General features: G+C 44.2%; 1 protein-coding gene across 1 annotated transcript in view; it reads left to right on the forward strand.

The window, feature by feature from the left end:
* The first annotated feature begins 3,598 nt into the window (after positions 1–3,598).
* SLC13A2 (solute carrier family 13 member 2) overlaps positions 3,599–19,660 on the forward strand; it is a 31,966-nt gene continuing 15,904 nt past the window's right edge. Inside the window, exons 1-3 of the mRNA XM_074974264.1 lie at positions 3,599–3,720; positions 17,819–17,947; positions 18,303–18,439. Of these exons, the coding sequence (XP_074830365.1) occupies positions 3,619–3,720; positions 17,819–17,947; positions 18,303–18,439 (368 nt within the window). The 5' untranslated portion in view covers positions 3,599–3,618. The remainder of the gene's footprint in view (positions 3,721–17,818; positions 17,948–18,302; positions 18,440–19,660) is intronic.

Below are 19,660 nucleotides of genomic sequence, written 5' to 3' on the forward strand. Positions count from 1 at the left end.
TTATTTATGGCTGTTGCCAAACACAGACTTATGCTAAATTGAAATTAATTTCTTGTTGTCCTTAGAACTTCCTCTCCACTGCACTTGCGCTTTCTGCATCTTCCATCCTGCTTATGAAATCAGGCTGTTTTTATAATGTAAGTGAAGTAGGCCCTGTATATATTACATCAACAGCCACCATATTTCTTTGGACAGTTAAAGTTTTGGAAAAAAATGACAAATGACTGTTTGCAGGGTCTGGAAAGTAATCTCATCGCAGCAGGAGGTCGCTGATTCTTTCAGAGCATTCACGCATTGGGCTTGTAAATTGCACAATGAAATTGTAGCTGTGCTGGGTAATGAAGTTACTTAACATCTGTCATCTGCGGATCTTAGAGCTTTATACAAATACTATTAATTAATTCAGCCTCCTGCCTCCTACTCCCCATCTTACCAGGGTGCTGCATTGCCACCAAGAGCTTAGAACAAAACTGAGGTATCCTGACTGCCAGTGCCCTGATTCAACCCAGAGACTGTTCTGCAGTGACATGATCATTTCTCTCCAGTGACTGGATGAAAAAAAAGGCAAGATTAAAAACGTATCTTCCCTTTTGGCCTTCTGAAAAACTGAGATTAGTTTACAAGAGTGACATTTTTAAGAAGTAACAATCCAGTAATCGGTGAGTTTAATGGGCCTCCTAGTTTCTGTGGAAAACTCTCAAAACTCATAATTCCTCCTGACACAAAATAAATAACTTTCCAATAAAACAAATGTTGGTGATATTACTGTAGAAACACAATATTAATATCATGGCAGATGTGCATAGGATACTATTTTGAGAAAACCACTAGATTAAAGAATGCTAGGTTGCTTGATTAAGCACCAAAGTGAAGATTAATTCTGCTCATGTGCATTATGATATAGTCTTTAATTACATGATCACACACTGATTCTCAAACAATAGAAGTGAACATTATACAATTTTTTCTACAATCTTGCTGAAATCTTGGACACGTGTATTATCTTTTAGTTGTGTGTCCTACTCTGTGTCCCAGACAGTGTCCATGAGTGGTGATTACAAGATATGCAGTCATTAAGGCAGGGCTCCTGCAGCTGTATTTCACTTCAAGTGGAAGTTCATGAATCGGTGACTGATTTCTAGAGCTTGTTTCTCTCCTTGACCTGCTGCACTGACATTGTTTAGTCCACCTTTACTTTACTGTAGTTACAAGTTAAGATTCATTGCTAAGAAATTTTATACAAAGCTGTAATCATGTGTCCGTTATTGATCTCAGTAAAGCAACCAGGCAGATACCCTGGAAGGAAATTTACATTAGTGCAGATGATATCTATTTGCAGATGCTTTATAAAACAGATAAATTGACATGGATATTTATGTCACTATATAGACATAAGAGGAACAATGAAATCAATGCAAAGAGCCTTTACCTGTGTTACATCTATTTATTGTATATTCCACCAAGAATTCCTGTTGTGTGCTCTGACATTACAAGAGATTACTCTAGCATCATTTTAAGGCTTGAAATGTTCCTTTGGGTCCCTCTTAACCTCATCACCCAAGAAAACAAAAAGTTGACACAGGGTTTTCTGCACAATCAGTACAACCATGGCACTAGTCCTTTTCAGAATCTGAGTTACGGGAGTTCCTCTGAAGGCAGTGAGGTTCTTGTGTTTGATTTTCCCCAGTGTCTTTGCACATTGGATTTTGGGTTTCATGACATTATTTGTAGCTGTTTTGCTGGTGCCAGAACTGTACTAATGCTTCAGGCCTTACTCTAGGAAAGTCTATGTTTATGTCCATCCCTCTTCAGGACAGTACTGGAGCATGTTCAGTGGGACTTAAGTACATACTTAAATGTTGGCATGTCCTTCAGTGCTGTCCCGAATAGGGATCCTTTCTGGAATCAGGAACTCAAATTGGTCCTCCATTTCAGATGCTGCTTTTGTGGCATGGACCTCAATATCCAGTATCTTGAGCTGGCTTTTTAAGGAAAACACATATGTTTCTGGCCACATTTCTGTGTCACTGTGTTTCATCAGTTATATTGTGAACAAAGAGAAAAGCTGTCCTCTGTTAGCACTGTTTTCAAAGACAGTCAACATTTCAACTTGATAGACCCCAAAATGCCATTAAAGAGCAAGTGTCCATGGTGACGTGGAAAAAATCTGAGACTGAGGTCTTTTAAGATCCCAGACATGCCAGCCTTGTGATTTACACAGAACATATCCATATGTTGCCAGTCATGTAGCCTTTCTGAAGCATTCTTGCAGTGGTGGCAAAGACGTTTGAAGAAGAATGCACACTGAATCCGGCACCTGGAAGCTGTGGGATTTAAATGAACGGCTTCACAAGGACCCCAAGTTTCCCTGAATCTGTTTTGCATAAGGACTTGTCTACATTAAGTAATATTATTGTGTTTCCTTTGAATGTGATTGTGAAGACTCAACTTAGCGACAAGTTGCTGGCCATGATTTGTAGTGGTGTGTGCTGTTGACTCACTCCTGGCTAGCACTGTGCCAGATAACTCAAGTCTTGACAACCCTCTTCAGACATGATTGAACGTTATAACGTAGACATTTTAGTCTCAGTAATATTGTTCCTAAAGGGCTCCCTGAGGGCATCACCTTCTTCCACTGTCGGTGATACCATAGTAGGGACCAGCCTGCTAGCAACAATTCTATCCATTTCTTAGTGAGATCAATGTGAAGTCCCTTCCATTGTCTCAGAAGCAAAGAAATGTAGAGCTTGTCTACACAGGGCCTTAGTCTGCACTTCTTGGGATGTAAATTCTAGTGCATGCTAGCATGTTGTGCCCTAACTGGCCTGTGTGGGCCCTGCTGAAGTTCCCTAGTGCACTTTAATATACTCCTGTTTCAAACAGTGCTATTTTAATGTGCATCAATAAATGTAGTGCACATCAGCAGGATCCACCTGGGTCAGTGAGTGTGCGACACACTATTGGAATGTGCGTCCAAGCCAGTGCAGACTAAGGCATTGTGTAGAAAAGCTCCTAGTGCATCCCAGTTTTTGTGACTTTGGGCCCAATCCTGAACGTCTAACTCCAGGCCAACCCTTCAAGGAGGTTCTGTGTGAGTGAGGAGTTCAGAACTGGGCTCTTGTGGGATAACATTGCCTGACCAGAGTAGGGGCAACATACTTTGCTTGTGTAAGCTGGTGCCACTCTAACAGTAAGTGGAACTGTGCAAGTTTACACAAGCAGAAAATTGGGCTCATTTTATGGTTTAATTACTGTAAAAACTTTACAGCCTAATTACCTGATGCAATAATTACACCACAAAAGGAGTCCAATTCTCTTCCTAGGGTATGAAGTAGGAAGGCTGGGATCTTTGCAGTCTCCCTCTGAGACTGGTTGGGCCACAATGAGTTAATTCTCCACTGAATTTATCAAGCATCAGAAAGATTTCCCTTAGAAAGTTCCTGGCCTGTCCTTCCTTCTCTGCCCCTCCTTTCTTTGTTCTCTTTTCTCTTTCACCCTGATCATGGTTCTAAAAACAACACCCTACCAGCCAAGGTCAATGTTTAATGTTTCAGAGCCTTTATATAATCCCCATGAACAGACCTGTGCACCTTTCTTCACTGGGCTAGTTGCAGCACCATGACTGCTGTGTGGAGAGTGATTGTGGCCCACAGGAATTATCTGATTGCTTTGCTAGTACCTTTACTGATTCTTCCTCTCCCGCTGCTCGTTCCTACCCAGGTAAGAACTCTTAACTGCACTAAGAGACTCCGAGTTATTTGGAGAGCACTGCATCTTTTAAATTACAAAACCAAATGGGAACCACAGGTCCCTTCCCTGAGTAACTTCCATTGTTTCTGAGCTGGACAGTTACCTTTCCAGCTAAGTCCCCTTAGACCACTGATGGGGCACCTGGAATACTACAGGAATGAGGACCTCACTGGATAGACAGACTTGTAGGTCTATCATGAAAATGTGTTACTGAATTACAATAAAAATGTAACTTGCTTCAGATGATGGCCCCAATTCAGCAAAGCATTTTTGCACGTGCTTAAAGTCCATACCTATGTGCCTAACCTTAAGCACATGCTTTAAGCCTCAACTCAGGAAGCATTTTATGCTCAACTTTTAACTTCCCTCCTGATTTTCTCAAAAAATGCCTTTTCTCCTATTTTTCAAGTGTTGTCTTGAGACTGAGGAAACTGTCAGGATTTTTTGTTTTATAAGTCAACAAGACAAGGCATTTCTGAGCTATGGGACAAAAATAAGGTGTGTTTCCCTTTTTAAAAGTTTTGGAACTTTTTTTCTTTTGGAAAATTGTTTTTAAAGAATGATTTGGTCTAGAATCTTCAAAGGTCCTCGGGGACACTTAGTGTTTATGATTACTTCTGACAAAGTTAAGTTCAAATCTTAGAATTAGTCACTATAGAGTATGTAAACTCTCAAATGAGCTGCACTGGTTCAGGGAGGCTACAAACTGCTGGCAGGATTTGATTTGGATACTCTTTCGTCTTGTGTTTCAGTCACACTATAATATAGCACAATATAGTATCTTTAGCATAAAAAATATAAACTTCAACATCCTTTTCACATAATTACACACACAAAAAAACTGTGAAAGAACAATTGGAGAATTGTTCTGAATTCAACACAATGAAATTCAATAAAGACAAGTGCAGAATACTTCACTTAGGAATCAAATGCACAACTACAAAATGGGGAATAACTGGTTAGGTGATAGTACTGCTGAAAACAATTGGGGGTTATAGAGGATCAGAAATTGAATACAAGTCAGCAATGTGATGCAGTTGCAAAAAAGGCTAATATTCTGGGGTGTATCAGCAGGAGTGTTCTATGTAAGACAAGGGAGGGAATTATCCCATCATACTCAGCTGGAATACTCTGTCCAATTTTGGGAGCCACACTTGAGGAAAGATGTGAACAAACTGGAGAAACTCCAGAGGAGAGCAACACAAATGATAAAAGGTCTAGAAACCCGGATCAATTTGGAAAGATTAAAAATACTGAGCATACTTAGTCCTGAGAAGAGAAGACTGAGGGATGGCCAGAGAACAGCCTTCAAATATGATAAGGTTTATTATAAAGAGGACTGTGATCAATTGTTCTCCATGGCCACTGCAGGTAGAACAAGAAATAATCAGTTTAATCTACAGCAAGGGAGATTGAGGTTAGATATTAGAAAAACTCGCTAACTCTCAGGGTAGTGAAGCTCTGGAACAGGCTTCTAAGGGAGGTTGTGGAATCCCTATCACTAGATGTTTTCAAGAACAGGCTGGACAAACAAGGGCCAGGGCTGGTCTAGGTTTACTTGGTCCTGCCTCAGCGCAGGGGGCTGGACTCAATGACGTCTCAAGGTCCCTTTCAGCCTGACATTTCAGATTCTATGATTATTAAGGTTATAAAGCCAAGCACTCAAAAGTCAGGAAATGACCAGGATGAAGGTTGCCTGTGCAACCTTAATTCAGCCCTCCTGTGTGCATGCATTATGATATGGTCTAATTACATGATTGCATACTATGTTTTTCCACAGGACCCCAGCCTCATTCAGTGCACAGAGGATGGACAATGTACACTTAAAGAGCAGCTATTCCAAATTTGGTTTTATCCTCATTGTACAATGTTTGGCCCTGGCCTTATTTACTGTCCATTATTCAAACTCTGCACTGGATATAGAATTATTAATTTCTTCATGGGTTTTTCTATGGCACTCATCACTACAGTATGAGTGCTTCACATACATTAATTAATTTACCTTCACAACACCCCTATGTAAATGGGTAAATTATCCCCATTTTACAGATAGTGAGCTGAGGCACAGAGATTAAGGTCAAAAATTCCACTAATTTTGGGTGCCCAATTTGAGACACCAAGGACCTGATATTTTTGAGAGTACTTAGCATTATATTGACCGTACATGTTTAAAGCACAGCTCCTATTGACTTCCATTGCAACTGTGAGTTTTCAGCATTGCTGCAAATGAGACCCCAGGCTATCAAGTTGGGCCCCCAGAAAATGAGACACATACAATTACTGATCCCCTGTGAAAAGTTTGGTTTCAGTGACTTGCCCGGCATCACACTGGAATTCTGTGGCAGAGGCAGAGATAGAATCCAGTTCTCCAGGGTGGCATTTAACTGCCTAACTATGAAATAATCCTTTTTCTGCCTGCAATCCTTTGTCTCATTCATTACACACCTTCCAACTTCTGAAACAAAAGAGGAAGGGTCCTACAAACATACTCCTCCACTACACAGCTCTGATTCATCTCCAGAGCATAGTCCATCCTACAACACTAAATGAGTTAGGGATCCTGTGGAGAAATAGTATCTGATCATGTAATTAGACTTCATCATAATGCATACACATCACAGGGCTGAATTAAGGTTGCATATGATAACTTCCTGAATATTGAGTGCTTGACTTTGTAAACTTAACATTTATTCAGATTTTTGTGCAATTTCCTGCACAATTTCAATTAAAAAAGCAAACTGAAAAAACCCATACATTCCATCACGTGGCATGATATTGACACCCACATGAGTTATCAGCAGGGTTGGAACCTTTAGATCAATGGCACAGATCTCTGCAACCAGAGCTAACAAAATAATTGACAGCAGCAGTAGGTTGTCATCCTCTCTGTGGACCAGCACAGAGGGAGATGAGACATACACGTTGCTAGGGGGTTTTACAGATTTGCTGGCAGCAGAGGAATGATGAGACTCAGGAATCTTGGGTTCCATTCTAGGCCCTGGAGGGGTGTTTGCTAGTGGGCACAGACTTTTCTGCCCCATCCCCTCCAATCTGTCCCTGTTCTGGGTCTCTTCCCCACCCCGGATCCTTGTCCCAGTTCCACTCTACTGCTCAGGCTTCTCATCCCAGTTCCAGTCACCTTGGCCAGCCACTCCTAGTCTCCCCGTCTGGGACTGCTATCAGTCCCAGTCTCTCCCCCTCCCCATACTTTATTCCCAGACCAGAAAATAACCATTGGGGATGTTGAAATGCCTATAGTTATCCTTGGGGATCCAGCCTACCCCTTAATGCCATGGCTCATGAAGCCGTACACAGGCTGCCTGGACAGCAGTCAGGAGCTGTTCAACTACAGGCTGAGCAAGTGCAGAATGGTGGTAGAATGTGCATTTGGACATTTAAAAGCGCGCTGGCGCAGTTTACTGACTCGGTTAGAGCTCAGCGAAACCAATATTCCCACTGTTATTTCTGTTTGCTGTGCGCTCCACAATATCTGTGAGACTAAGGGGGAGATGTTTATGGCGGGGTGGGAGGTTGAGGCAAATCGCCTGGCTGCTGATTACGCACAGCCAGACACCAGGGCAGTTAGAAGAGCACAGGAGGGTGCGGTGCGCATCAGAGAAGCTTTGAAAACCAGTTTCATGACTGGCCAGGCTACGGTGTGAAAGTTCTGTTTGTTTTTCCTTGATGAAACCCCCCGCCCCTTGGTTCACTCTACTTCCCTGAAAGCTAACCACCCTCCCCTCCTCCCTTCGATCACCGCTTGCAGAGGCAATAAAGTCATTGTTGCTTCACATTCATGCATTCTTTATTAATTCATCACACAAATAGGGGGATAACTACCAAGGTAGCCCAGGAGGGGTAGTGGAGGAGAGAAGCACCAGGAGGGGTGGTGGAGGAGGGAAGGACAAGGCCACACAGCACTTTAAAAGTTTAAAACTTATTGAATGCCAGCCTTCTGTTGCTTGGGCAATCCTCTGGGGTGGAGTGGCTGGGTGGCCGGAAGCCTCCCCACCGCGTTCTTGGGCGTCTGGGTGAGGAGGCTATGGAACTTGGGGAGGAGGGCGGTTGGTTACACAGGGGCTGTTGCGGCAGTCTGTGCTCCTGCTGCCTTTCCTGCAGCTCAGCCATACGCTGGAGCATATGAGTTTGATCCTCCAGCAGCCTCAGCATTGAATCCTGCCTCCTCTCATCACGCTGCTGCCACCTTTCAGCTTCAGCCCTCTCTTCAGCCCACCACTTACTCTCTTCAGCCCGCCACCTCTCCTCCCGGTCATTTTGTGCTTTCCTGCACTCTGACATTGTCTGCCTCCATGCATTCGTCTGTGCTCTGTCAGTGTGGGAGGACAGCATGAGCTCAGAGAACATTTCATCGCGAGTGCGTTTTTTTCACTTTCTAATCTTCGCTAGCCTCTGGGAAGGAGAAGATCCTGTGATCCTTGAAACACATGCAGCTGGTGGAGAAAAAAAAAGGGACAGCGGTATTTAAAAAGACACATTTTATAGAACAATTGGTACACTCTTTCATGGTAAACCTTGCTGTTAACATTACATACATAGCACATGTGCTTTCGTTACAAGGTCGCATTTTGCCTCCCCCCAGCGCGTGGCTAGCCCCTCCCCCTGGCTAACAGCGGGGAACAATTCTGTTCAGCCACAGGCAAACAGCCCAGCAGGAACGGGCACCTCTGTGTGCAGTTCTGGTCTCCCATGTTTAAGAAGGATGAATTCAAACTGGAACAGGTACAGAGAAGGGCTACTAGGATGATCCGAGGAATGGAAAACTTGTCTTATGAAAGGAGACTCAAGGAGCTTGGCTTGTTTAGCCTAACTAAAAGAAGGTTGAGGGGAGATATGATTGCTCTCTATAAATATATCAGAGGGATAAATACCGGAGAGGGACAGGAATTATTTAAGCTCAGTACCAATGTGGACACAAGAACAAATGGATATAAACTGGCCACCAGGAAATGTAGACTAGAAATTAGACAAAGGTTTCTAACCATCAGAGGAGTGAAGTTTTGGAACAGCCTTCCAAGGGAAGCAGTGGGGGCAAAAGATCTATCTGGCTTTAAGATTAAACTCGATGAGTTTATGGAGGAGATGGTATGATGGGATAACATGGTTTTGGTAATTAAATATTCATGATAAATAGGCCCAATGGCCTGTGATGGGATATTAGATGGGGTGGGATCTGAGTTACCCAGGAAAGAATTTTCTGTAGTATCTGGCTGATGAATCTTGCCCATATGCTCAGGGTTTAGCTGATCGCTGTATTTGGGGTCGGGAAGAAATTTTCCTCCAGGGCAGATTGGAAGAGGCCCTGGAAGTTTTTCATCTTCCTCTGTAGCATGGGGCACGGGTCACTTGCTGGAGGATTCTCTGCTCCTTGAAGTCTTTAAACCACGATTTGAGGACTTCAATAGCACAGACATAGGTGAGAGGTTTTTTGCAGGAGTGGTGGGTGAAATTCTGTGGCCTGCGTTGTGCAGGAGGTCAGACTAGATGATCATAATGGTCCCTTCTGACCTAAATATCTATGAATCTATGAATGTCCCCTTAAGAAAAGCACCCTATTTCAACCACCGTGACCATGAATGATATCACTCTCCTGAGGATAACACAGAGAGATAAAGAGCGGATGTTGTTTGAACACCAGCAAACATACACTGCAATGCTTTGTTCTACAATGATTCCCGAGTATGTGCTACTGGCCTGGAGTGGTAAAGTGTCCTACCATGGTGGATGGAATAAAGCTGCCTTCCCCAGAAACCTTTTGCAAAGGCTTTGGGAGTATATCCAGGAGAGCCACAAATGCCAGGGCAAATTAATCATTAAACATGCTTGCTTTTAAACCATGTATAGTATTTTAAAAGGTACACTCACCAGAGGTCCCTTCTCCACCTGGTGGGTCTGGGAGGCAGCCTTGGGTGGGTTTGGGGGGTACTGGCTCCAGGTCCTGGGTGAGAAACAGTTCCTGGCTGTCGGGAAAACCGGTTTCTCCGCTTGCTTGCTGTGAGCTATCTTCCTCATCCCCAAAACCTGCTTCCGTGTTGCCTCCATCTCCATTGAAGGAGTCAAATAACACGACTGGGGTAGTGGTGGCCGAACCCCCTAAAATGGCATGCAGCTCATCATAGAAGCGGCATGTTTGGGGCTCGGACCCGGAGAGGCTGTTCACCTCTCTGGTTTTCTGGTAGGCTTGCCTCAGCTCCTTAAGTTTCACACGGCACTGCTTCGGGTCCCTGTTATGGCCTCTGTCCTTCATGCCCTGGGAGATTTTGACAAATGTTTTGGCTTTTCAAAAACTGGAACGGAGTTCTGATAGCACGAATTCCTCTCCCCATACAGCGATCAGATCCCGTACCTCCCGTTCGGTCCATGCTGGAGCTCTTTTGCGATTCTGGGACTCCATCATGGTCACCTCTGCTGATGAGCTCTGCATGGTCACCTGCAGCTTGCCATGCTGGCCAAACAGGAAATTGAAATTCAAAAGTTCGCGGGCCTTTTCCTGTCTACCTGGCCAGCGCATCTGAGTTGAGAGTGCTGTCCAGAGCGGTCACAATGGAGCACTCTGGGATAGTTCCCGGAGGCCAATACCGTCTAATTGCGTCCACAGTACCCCAAGTTTGACCCAGCAAGGCCGATTTCAGCGCTAATCCCCTTGTCGGGAGTGGAGTATGGAAATCGATTTTAAGAGCCCTTTAAGCCGAAAAAAAGGGCTCCGTCATGTGGACGGGTGCAGGGTTAAATCGATTTAACACTGCTAAATTCGACCTCAACTCCTAGTGTAGACCAGGGCCTAGTCTCTTTGCCCAGTCAGTCCCAGTTCCCTCCCCCCCCCACACACACCTCCTAGCTTCTTGTCAGACCTGTCTTCCTTTGCCCCACTCCTGTTTCTCCCCACACTGGTTCCTAGTCCCAGTCTCCTTGTTGAACCAGTCTCGGTCTCCCCCAGCTCCTCATCTGATCTCAGTGTTGTTCCCCCAGCCAACTGTTTCCTAGTCCCTAACCTCATTTCCCTCACCAGCTCCCAGTCGCCTGGCCCAACTAGTCCCAGCCTCCCCTCTCCCAGTTCCAACCTCTCCCTCGGTTCCTAGTCCCAGGCTCATCCCCACCCCAGGCTCTTTCCCAGCTACTCCCAGTTTCTCTCTGCCCTACTCCTACCCTGCCCAGACCAGTCCCACTAGACTCCTTGTCCCAGTCTAATCCTTGCCCTCCCCCACTTCTGGCTTCTGTTCTCGTTACATTCGAATCAGATGATTTCCTCATCCATGCTTCAGTGGTGCCAGCAGGGGAGTCATTGAGAGCACAAAAGACAGAGACTTAGGGTGACCAGACAGCAAATGTGAAAACTTGGGATGGGGGTGGGGGGTAATAGGAGCCTATATAAGAAAAACACCCCAAAATCAGGACTGTCCCTATAAAATTGGGACATCTGGTCACCCTACAGAGATTCCCGGCTTGCAGTTCCAGTGCCCAGCCTCAGCCCAGCCAGGAGCAGCCTTTACAGGAAAGTCTGGTTGGGCACCTCTAGCAGCCCAGTCTGCTCAGAACTAGGAGCTGTGAGAGACTCGAGGGTGGCATCTTCAGAGATTTTAGTTGCTAAAATCAAAGAAGTCTCTACTGAGCATGTGCAAACTGGAATTTTACAAAGGTTTATAATTGGGCCAAATTTGGATTTTCAGAGGACAGCACAAGGCACATCCCAGAGACAAATGGCAAGTTTCAGCTTCCTGCTCCAAAGTGGGGGTGGGGGGGGAGGCTGCTAGAGCTGTTCAAAAATGGTCTCCAGAATTTTTTTTAACGGACAAAAAAAATGTATTTTTCCCTAGCCTTGTTCTCAGAAATGGCTGACTCATTTTGGCTGAAATTTTGCATAAAACTTCAGCCTGATGCAGACAGCTGCCATGTAAAATTTCAGCCCAAATGGTTAAAGTTTGGCAAAGTTATGAACAACTGAAAACAGGGTCTTATAATGGGATGCGGTGCACAATCTTAATAGTAGCAGGTGCCACCAGTCCTGCCTATAATAATATATTTAAATACTTTCTTTAAAAGGCTAAAGAAATTCACAGACAAAACACTGTGTGTACAGTTTGGCTCTAATTTAATACCATTACATGGAAATGATGTTTTTAGATGTTGCAATGATAAAAATAAAGTAAATGCTTGAAAGTGTAGAAACGCAAAGGTCCAGATATGGAAGCACCCTTAACTCTAACTCTGTCAACACCACTCCTCTCCCTGTCCATCAGCACTCTCTTTCCTCAGCCACCATCCTCCTCCGTATTTCCAATAGGGACTATAAGCTATCAACTCCATCTGGTAAAATACAATAATGATATAAAGAACCAGAGCTATTCAGTTTTCTGAACATTGGCATTATGAGATTCTAACCCTAGTTCACCAGAAATCCCAGCAACTACTACACTGTAGATATAGCTCTCCACCCGCACCTCCAGCACATATGGGGCACTGCCCCAAACACTGGCACAGAAATAGTTCAGCTGCCTGTTCACAGCAAGAAACACCAACATTTCCCTTCATATACTGCCACATACAGTCTAGAAACAACAATGGATACTGTGCATACCCACAACCCCCAATGAAAGCAGTGGGAGCTGCAAGTGCTCAGCCTCCATTAGGGCCAAAGGCCAAGAGTCAGGGCCCTGTGCATTCCACAATTTTGTGACCTTGGAATTCACCCCTTGCTGCAGAATCTCAGCTTATGGGAGAGACTTTCAGTGGCACAAATGGGTATTAAGTGCTTGATTCCCATTAACTTTCAATGGCAGTTGGGTGCCTACCTTCTTTTTGTGCCTTTGAAAATGTCCTCTGATGGTTATTGCCCTTATGGTGGTAGAGGTAACCTTAAAATGTGAACAGATTTCAAACTGATGCCATGTTGCCTGCCTGAGTCTGCAGACATCCTGAAACAATATATCCGAGCAGTGTAACCTGTCCTATTCATCTCGGCCAGGGGGACTCTAATTCCATGGATATAAAACTCTAAATTTCGATGCAGGCAGGCATCTGGCATTTTGTTTTCTGTTTCCCTACCCCACTGAGACCTGTCCTCCAGCGTTCCACAAAGGGACATGTTCCCTGCACTGTTGCATAGAATCAGGAAGCAAGGCATCAAGGAGGCAGACCTGAAGTTCAGCTTGCAGTGAGGTGGGGGCAGCCAGAAACATAGGCTGACCAGCCTGGAGAAAGGTGCAACAGAAGAGGCCCTGGTAGCTGGGGAGATAAGATGCTGCAGCTGGCTACAAGCTCCCCTCCTTTCCCGGCACACATGATGGGAAGGAGTTCCTTAGCCAGACCGCCTAGGCATAATGAAGGGAACCAAAGCCCAGGGAGTGGAGCTGGGCTGGAAAGCAGAGTGACAAACCTGTCCTTGAAAAATAATTTCTGCCAAAAACAATCATTCACAAATTTTACACAAAGAGTATTTTCAACTATAAGCCATAGTTATGTGTGAGTTGGGGAGGTTGTGATGAGGGAAATGGGAATGAAAGGTATTTCATGTCAATAGACTAGATTAACATTGCTTCAGAATTTGGTCCCCTCATGCCACAGAGTAGAAGGGGCCCTGCCTATAGCCAAGCATTTCAAAAGTGATGATAGATTCATAGAGTTTAATGCCAGAAGGAACCATTAGATCATCTAATGACCTCCTATATATCACAGGCCATTAAATTTCATCTAGTTATCCCTGTACTGAGATCAATTACTTGTGTTTGACTAAAACACATCTTACAGAAATGTATCTAGTCTTGATTTGAAGGCATCAAGAGAGTGAGAATCTCTCTCAATGCCAATCTCAAATGAGTAGTTTGTTCTAATGGTTAATCACCCTCAACTGTTAAAAATCTATGCCTTATTTCTAATTTGAATTTGTCTGGCTTCAGCTTCCAGCCACTGGTTCTTGTTCGGCCTTTCTCTGCTACATTGAAGAGCCCTTTAGTATCTGGTAGTTTCTCCCCATGAAAGTATTTACGAACTGTAATCAAGACACCTCTCAATCTTTGTTTTGATCAACTAAACAACTTGATCTCTTTAAGTCTCTCCCTGTGTAAGGCATTTTTCTCCATCCCTCAAATAACTGTTGTGGCTCTTTTCTGCAACCTCTCTGATTCAAATTTCTGGATGTCCAATCTGAGACACCTTAATGGAGCCTGATTTTCAGAAGACAGGCACTCAGCCCTCTCTGAAAATCATGCCCCTTGAACATCTCACCCAAAATCACTTGTCACGTTTGAAAATTTTGGTCAAAGAGCCCAGTCTGCATCTTTTACTCTCCAAAATATGGACTCAGTGGAATATCCCACATACATGTAATCCTCTGACATGGTTCAAGTGTCTCTGCAGAGAACAGGTGGTCAGGATACAGGGTCAGAGTTCAGAATGGGAGAAACCTTAACTCTCAACTATTTATATATAACTGTGGTATTTTAATAATGCTTTCTTTTTCTTATTAGTATTACAGTAATAGCTATTTACAACCTCAACTAACTGAATCATGGCTTGTCAGCAAGTATTCTGTTGGTCTGATTTCCTGGTCATTTGCATGCCAAGATTTGTGATTGTTATTATTTGCATTGCAGTAGCACTCAGAGGCCCCAGTTGGGTTCTGGGCCCCATTGTATTAGGCTCTGTATAAATACAGACAAAGCAGTGCTCCCTGCAGTGTGGGGGTCCCCAGTCTGGGACAGTATAAGACACAAAGACGTAGAAGTATAATGGAAAGAAGACACATAATACATGACTATGTACATGTTTTTCTAACAGTGTAAAGTGAAGTAGCAAAATAAGTAGTTAATGAAATTAAATGGGACTTAACTCAGATAACTGCTTATGTGGCTGGGGAATGGGATCCAGAACTTTTCACTACTAAGTCATGGCTTCAAACCCAGCCAAAGTTGGTAGTGCCTGGAAGTTACCATTTTATCAGGTCTTTGGTATCTCTTGTGGAAAAATTTGGTGGATCTCAATTCAGTGTCACAAAGGGCACCAACTGGCATTTACAGTTCAGCAGAGGCCAAGGACTGACTAGGCCATGGAGAGATAGAAAATATTTCTGACCCTCCAAGTCTAAACGTGGCCTTTACAGGTTAAGATTGGGCACACTGCTGGGCCATATGGGAGAAGCTTGCACTCTTACACTGGCCCAACAGTGCATCTTCAGTGTACAGGGCTGTCAAGCTGACACCTACACTAAAAGAAAAAAAAAAAAAAAAAAAAAACAAGGGGAAGGGGCAGGACGCATAATGCCACACTCAGATGTCTGATCCCTCACAATTAACCAGCATACCTTCTTAGTAATTAACTTGCCCCATTGGGAGATATGGCTAGGGCCCTGAGATAAACTGTTGTGTGAACAAGGGTAAAACAAACAGAATTATAAAGGCTTTGTCTAAAGCCAAAGGAAGCAGAAATTGACAAAGATAAAAAGGCAAATAATCAACACCACACAGAAACCCAGCCACTGAGCTGAGCCTGATGCCTGGAGCTTCACTAGACCATCTAATCTGATAACCAGCTTTGACTTCGAAGGAGGGTGTAAACTTTCACCTCTCTGTCTGTCTGTCTCTCTCTCTCACACACACACACCTCTCAAAGAATTATATCCTGAATGCCAGGCTGGTGGTCATGGCGTCCCCTGGAGCATGAACAGGATTCGGAGCAGTAGCAAAAAGAAAAGGAGTACTTGTGGCACCTTAGAGACTAACCAATTTATTTGAGCATAAGCTTTCGTGAGCTACAGCTCCCTTCATCGGATGCATACTGTGGAAAGTAAAGTATAGAAAGTATAGAAGATCTTCTATACTTTCCACAGTATGCATCCGATGAAGTGAGCTGTAGCTCACAAAAGCTTATGCTCAAATAAATTGGTTAGTCTCTAAGGTGCCACAAGTACTCCTTTTCTTTTTGCGAATACAGACTAACACAGACTGTTACTCTGAAACCGGAGCAGTAGCAGGATGTGCAAGATCTAGAGTGGAGGGTGTATGAATGGAGAAAGAAGTATCTCTGTCCCTGGGGATAACTGATGGCCCCGCTGGTTGCCAGTAGCACTGATATCCCTTTTCCAGGCCTCCAGACAGTTTCTATTTTTCGTTTTTATAAATCCCAATGGAGTAGGATGTGGGGCAATGTTCTGAGGAGAGAGTCTAAACCAAGGCCCATAATCACTGAATTCTTCACTGTCCCTGGGTTGGAGCCATACAATGTGAAATATTATTAGGCCCCCCCTACTCCCCCTTTCCTGTCACTGTGTTCCTGACAAGCTTTATTGGAGGTGACCCTGTGCAGGTGGAATGTGTCAGCATCCCAGGACTTGCCAGGGATTCTCACTGACAGCTTTGCCAAGAGAACCCAGTGGCTTCTCACAGGTACACTAAATGGGAGAGATGGATTAATCAACATTGGGAAACTCCAATTAATGTTCGGCTTGATGGAATATTTAACTAGGGAACTGCACTTTTTAAAGTTTCTGTGGTTGCCACTGAATATGGGGGGCCAAAATCTATCCGTTCCTCAGAAATCCCTCTCTTCCCCCCATTCCTGCTGCTGAAACCCTTATCCAGGACCTGGTAATCTCTACCTAAAGTACTGCAACTTTCTACTCTCTGGCCTACTCAATCTCACCTTTCATCCTTCCACATCACAAGCTCTCCATCTCTTTCCATGCCATAGTCATGCTTGCCTCTTGCTTTCCTGGGTCTTCATGGGTCTGTCCGTGCCTGCTTCTCAGCTTTTGTCTAGTGCTATTCCTCTACTTGGACCCTGTGCTCAGACCATTCCGTCCCACTCCCTTTAGAGCATTCTCCAGAAGATCTCTGTGCTGTCTCCCACATTGCCAGATAGGTTTGAAATTATCTCAATTCCAGATTCCACATAACTCTTTCCTTCTTCAAATCCCTCTGCAAACTTCCTGCTAGTCATGCTTTCCAGCATTGACCCACACTTCTGAGTCAGTTGCAGAATGAGGGAGATGTAAGCCACCTCCCCTCAGTCCCCACCACAAGGCTGATTCCTTCCCTCGGGCCCGAGTCACCACTGTGTTACCACCTGAGGAACTACACCGAAATAAATGCAGGCATGTCATAAAAACTGGAGTAACGCACTGGTAAAAGAGACCCCTTGTCTGGAGAGGGCACCTTACAGCCCACGGTCCCTTCCTCTCCCCAAGGAAAGAATCCCCATGCAACATGCTATTTCAGATCACCCTGAGGTGATGTAATGAAGTAAATATGTTTAATTTAGAAGCTGGAATGGTCTTCCAGAGCAGAAGTAAGCCAAAGTCCCCTGGAGAAAGGGTAGGAAACAAATGCTGGGATCGTTTCACCATGGGGAAGGAAGAAGCTTTTGGATAATTTTGTGAATTGCAAAGGGCATTTTACAACAATACAAAATAAAAAAAGAAATCCCAGTGATTGGGAACTGAAGTTGAACTGTGATTATAGTTTGTCCATTAGCCTGTGCAAAGGCTGCAGCTAATTGTGAAAAATCAAATGAAAAGTAAACATATAATGATTTACAATGCTAGAAATCAAGGCTGTGGAAACCAATCAGAGTTCATCTGGGCCACTGCATGAAACAGGTCGGGAGAAAAGTGAACTGAACCAAAGACTAACTGAGCTGTTCAATCATTCAAAGACAGAAGTAAATCAGGGAGAAGTTGCTACCATCAGCAAAATCAAGGAGTCTGTTCAGAACTTCCGCCTCTTATCTGGGCAGGGTTCAAAGTCAGTGATATATTTCTTTTTCTGTGTATAAGTTTTGCATTTCCTTGTAAAGGCTCTTCCACAAGGTCACCGTAAATGCTGCCCCCTTATTTATATCCCAGATCTCTGACAAGGTCACTGAATGCTTTGCCCTTTTCTCCATGACAGGAGGCAGATAAGTGGGATCTGTTCCCCTTCTCTACCTGGGGCACAGTTGGGAGAAAGAGGCTAGAAGCAGGCCTCTGACTGAATGCTTAGTAAGAGCGTATGAATAAGCTTGTGGGCTAGTGTCTCAGTCAGCTGTGCAGTGTGCTCTGATTGTGCGCATTCTCTTTCAGGAAGCCCGATGTGGTTATGTTATCATCGTGATGGCGCTGTTCTGGTGTATGGAAGTCCTGCCATTGGGTGTTACTGCCCTTTTTCCTGTCGTGCTATTCCCGCTCATGAACATAATGGATTCAACTAAAGTAAGAGATCTGGCTCTTACCTATCTGCGTCCCCATCAATTTCTCTCAGTGTGTCTGGATGTCTCTCATCTGGTCAGTCTGCAGGGACAGGATGGTTCCAACACGCAGCGTTGAGGGGGAGGAAACTGCATGACTGGCACCCAGAGAGAAGGCTCACAGAACAAAGAATTTCTCTGCCCACCTGGAATGAATGCTGGGTCCAGCTCCAGAAGTGAAACCAAAGGAAAATTATTAGCAGTATGGGATGCATGTAGCCTGCATAACAGTGTCTCTGACCCTCCTTCAGTAAATGTTCTCTCTCTGACTGTCTGGCCTCTCTCTCTGACTGTTTTCTCTCCCCTGTTTTCTGTTACAGGTCTGTATGGAGTATCTGAAGGACACCAACATGCTCTTCGTCGGGGGGCTGATGGTGGCCATTGCTGTTGAACACTGCAACCTACACAAGCGCATCGCCCTGGGGGTCTTGTTAATCCTTGGGGTCAGACCAGCCCTGTGAGTGAGAACCTCAGAAGTGGGCGGGGGTGGGGGTGGGGCAGTCAGTGAGAAGACCAGATTCCACCCAGGGAAGGAGTTTGGAAATCTTTTCATTCCTGATTCAGGAAAGCACCAAAGTACATGCCAACGTCCATCATTTAAGAGCTGTCTTGATTCGGGCTCTTTGTTTGCATTTCGTTCTCATCTCATTTCAGCCAGAAGGTTATGTGGGGTTTGGGAGTCTCCTGTGTGATGTGTGATATGAGTAATGAACTCCTGTGTTCTCCGATATGTACTGCAGCCAGCTCTCTTTCTTTCCCCTGTCTATATATTGGATGGAAGGACTGACTTAATAAGAAATATTTAATATTATGTAGCTAAATGACAGTGAGAAAGGGAACAGCATAACCAGACCCATAGAAAAGCACTGTGTTAATGATTATGATTCTGAGTGGGGACTGGGGTATCTGTATTTAAAGAGATTAGAAAACCAGGCGCAATTTGGTTTTGAATGATAATTGTAAGGCAAAATTACAGAGGTCTATAAAATATACAGAGAAAGCTATATGATCCTATCTAGTTTGTCCCATACCACAAGAACAAGGGAACATTTGAGGATGTTATAAGACAATAGGATAAAAATAAATAAAACCCAAAACACTTTTGTACATAATTTGTAATTAGCTTGTGTATCTCATTGCTGTAAAATAATGTAGTAAGATCCAAAGGAGGACTAGACTTTTATATGAATCAGAACAGAAACTGCAGTGATAAGAGGTGGGATAAATTACAAAGATTATTGATTCTCAAGCTTAACAGTGTTAACTGATCACTATCTGGGTTCAAAAATAAATTCTCTCCCAGGCGACAGTGTTATACAATTAGCTGTCCCCCAGGTCACTATCACCCCAATTTCAGATCTGTTCAGCTGGGCAAACTTCATCTCATCTTGTGTTAAGGGCCCTCTGCCCATGCATGGCCTTGGTACCATTCTGTAATGATGATCTGCGTGGGATGTACTGTATATTACAAGCCAAAAGCTCTGTGCTGCTATTCTCCCCTAGTGCTAACTTCGTTTCCTAACAAAGAGAGCTCTCTGTACAAGGAGATCCACCACTGGAAATGCGCACCCTGGCCGTGCCCTGTACCCCAGTCCAGGACACATTAGCTAGTCAACAGCTAATTAATGCATTTCCCCTGAGGAACAGGAGCTGACAGGACAGTCTTTATACCACAATA

The sequence above is a fragment of the Natator depressus genome, chromosome 17, assembly GCF_965152275.1.
Source record: "Natator depressus isolate rNatDep1 chromosome 17, rNatDep2.hap1, whole genome shotgun sequence".
NCBI lineage: Eukaryota > Metazoa > Chordata > Testudines > Cheloniidae > Natator > Natator depressus.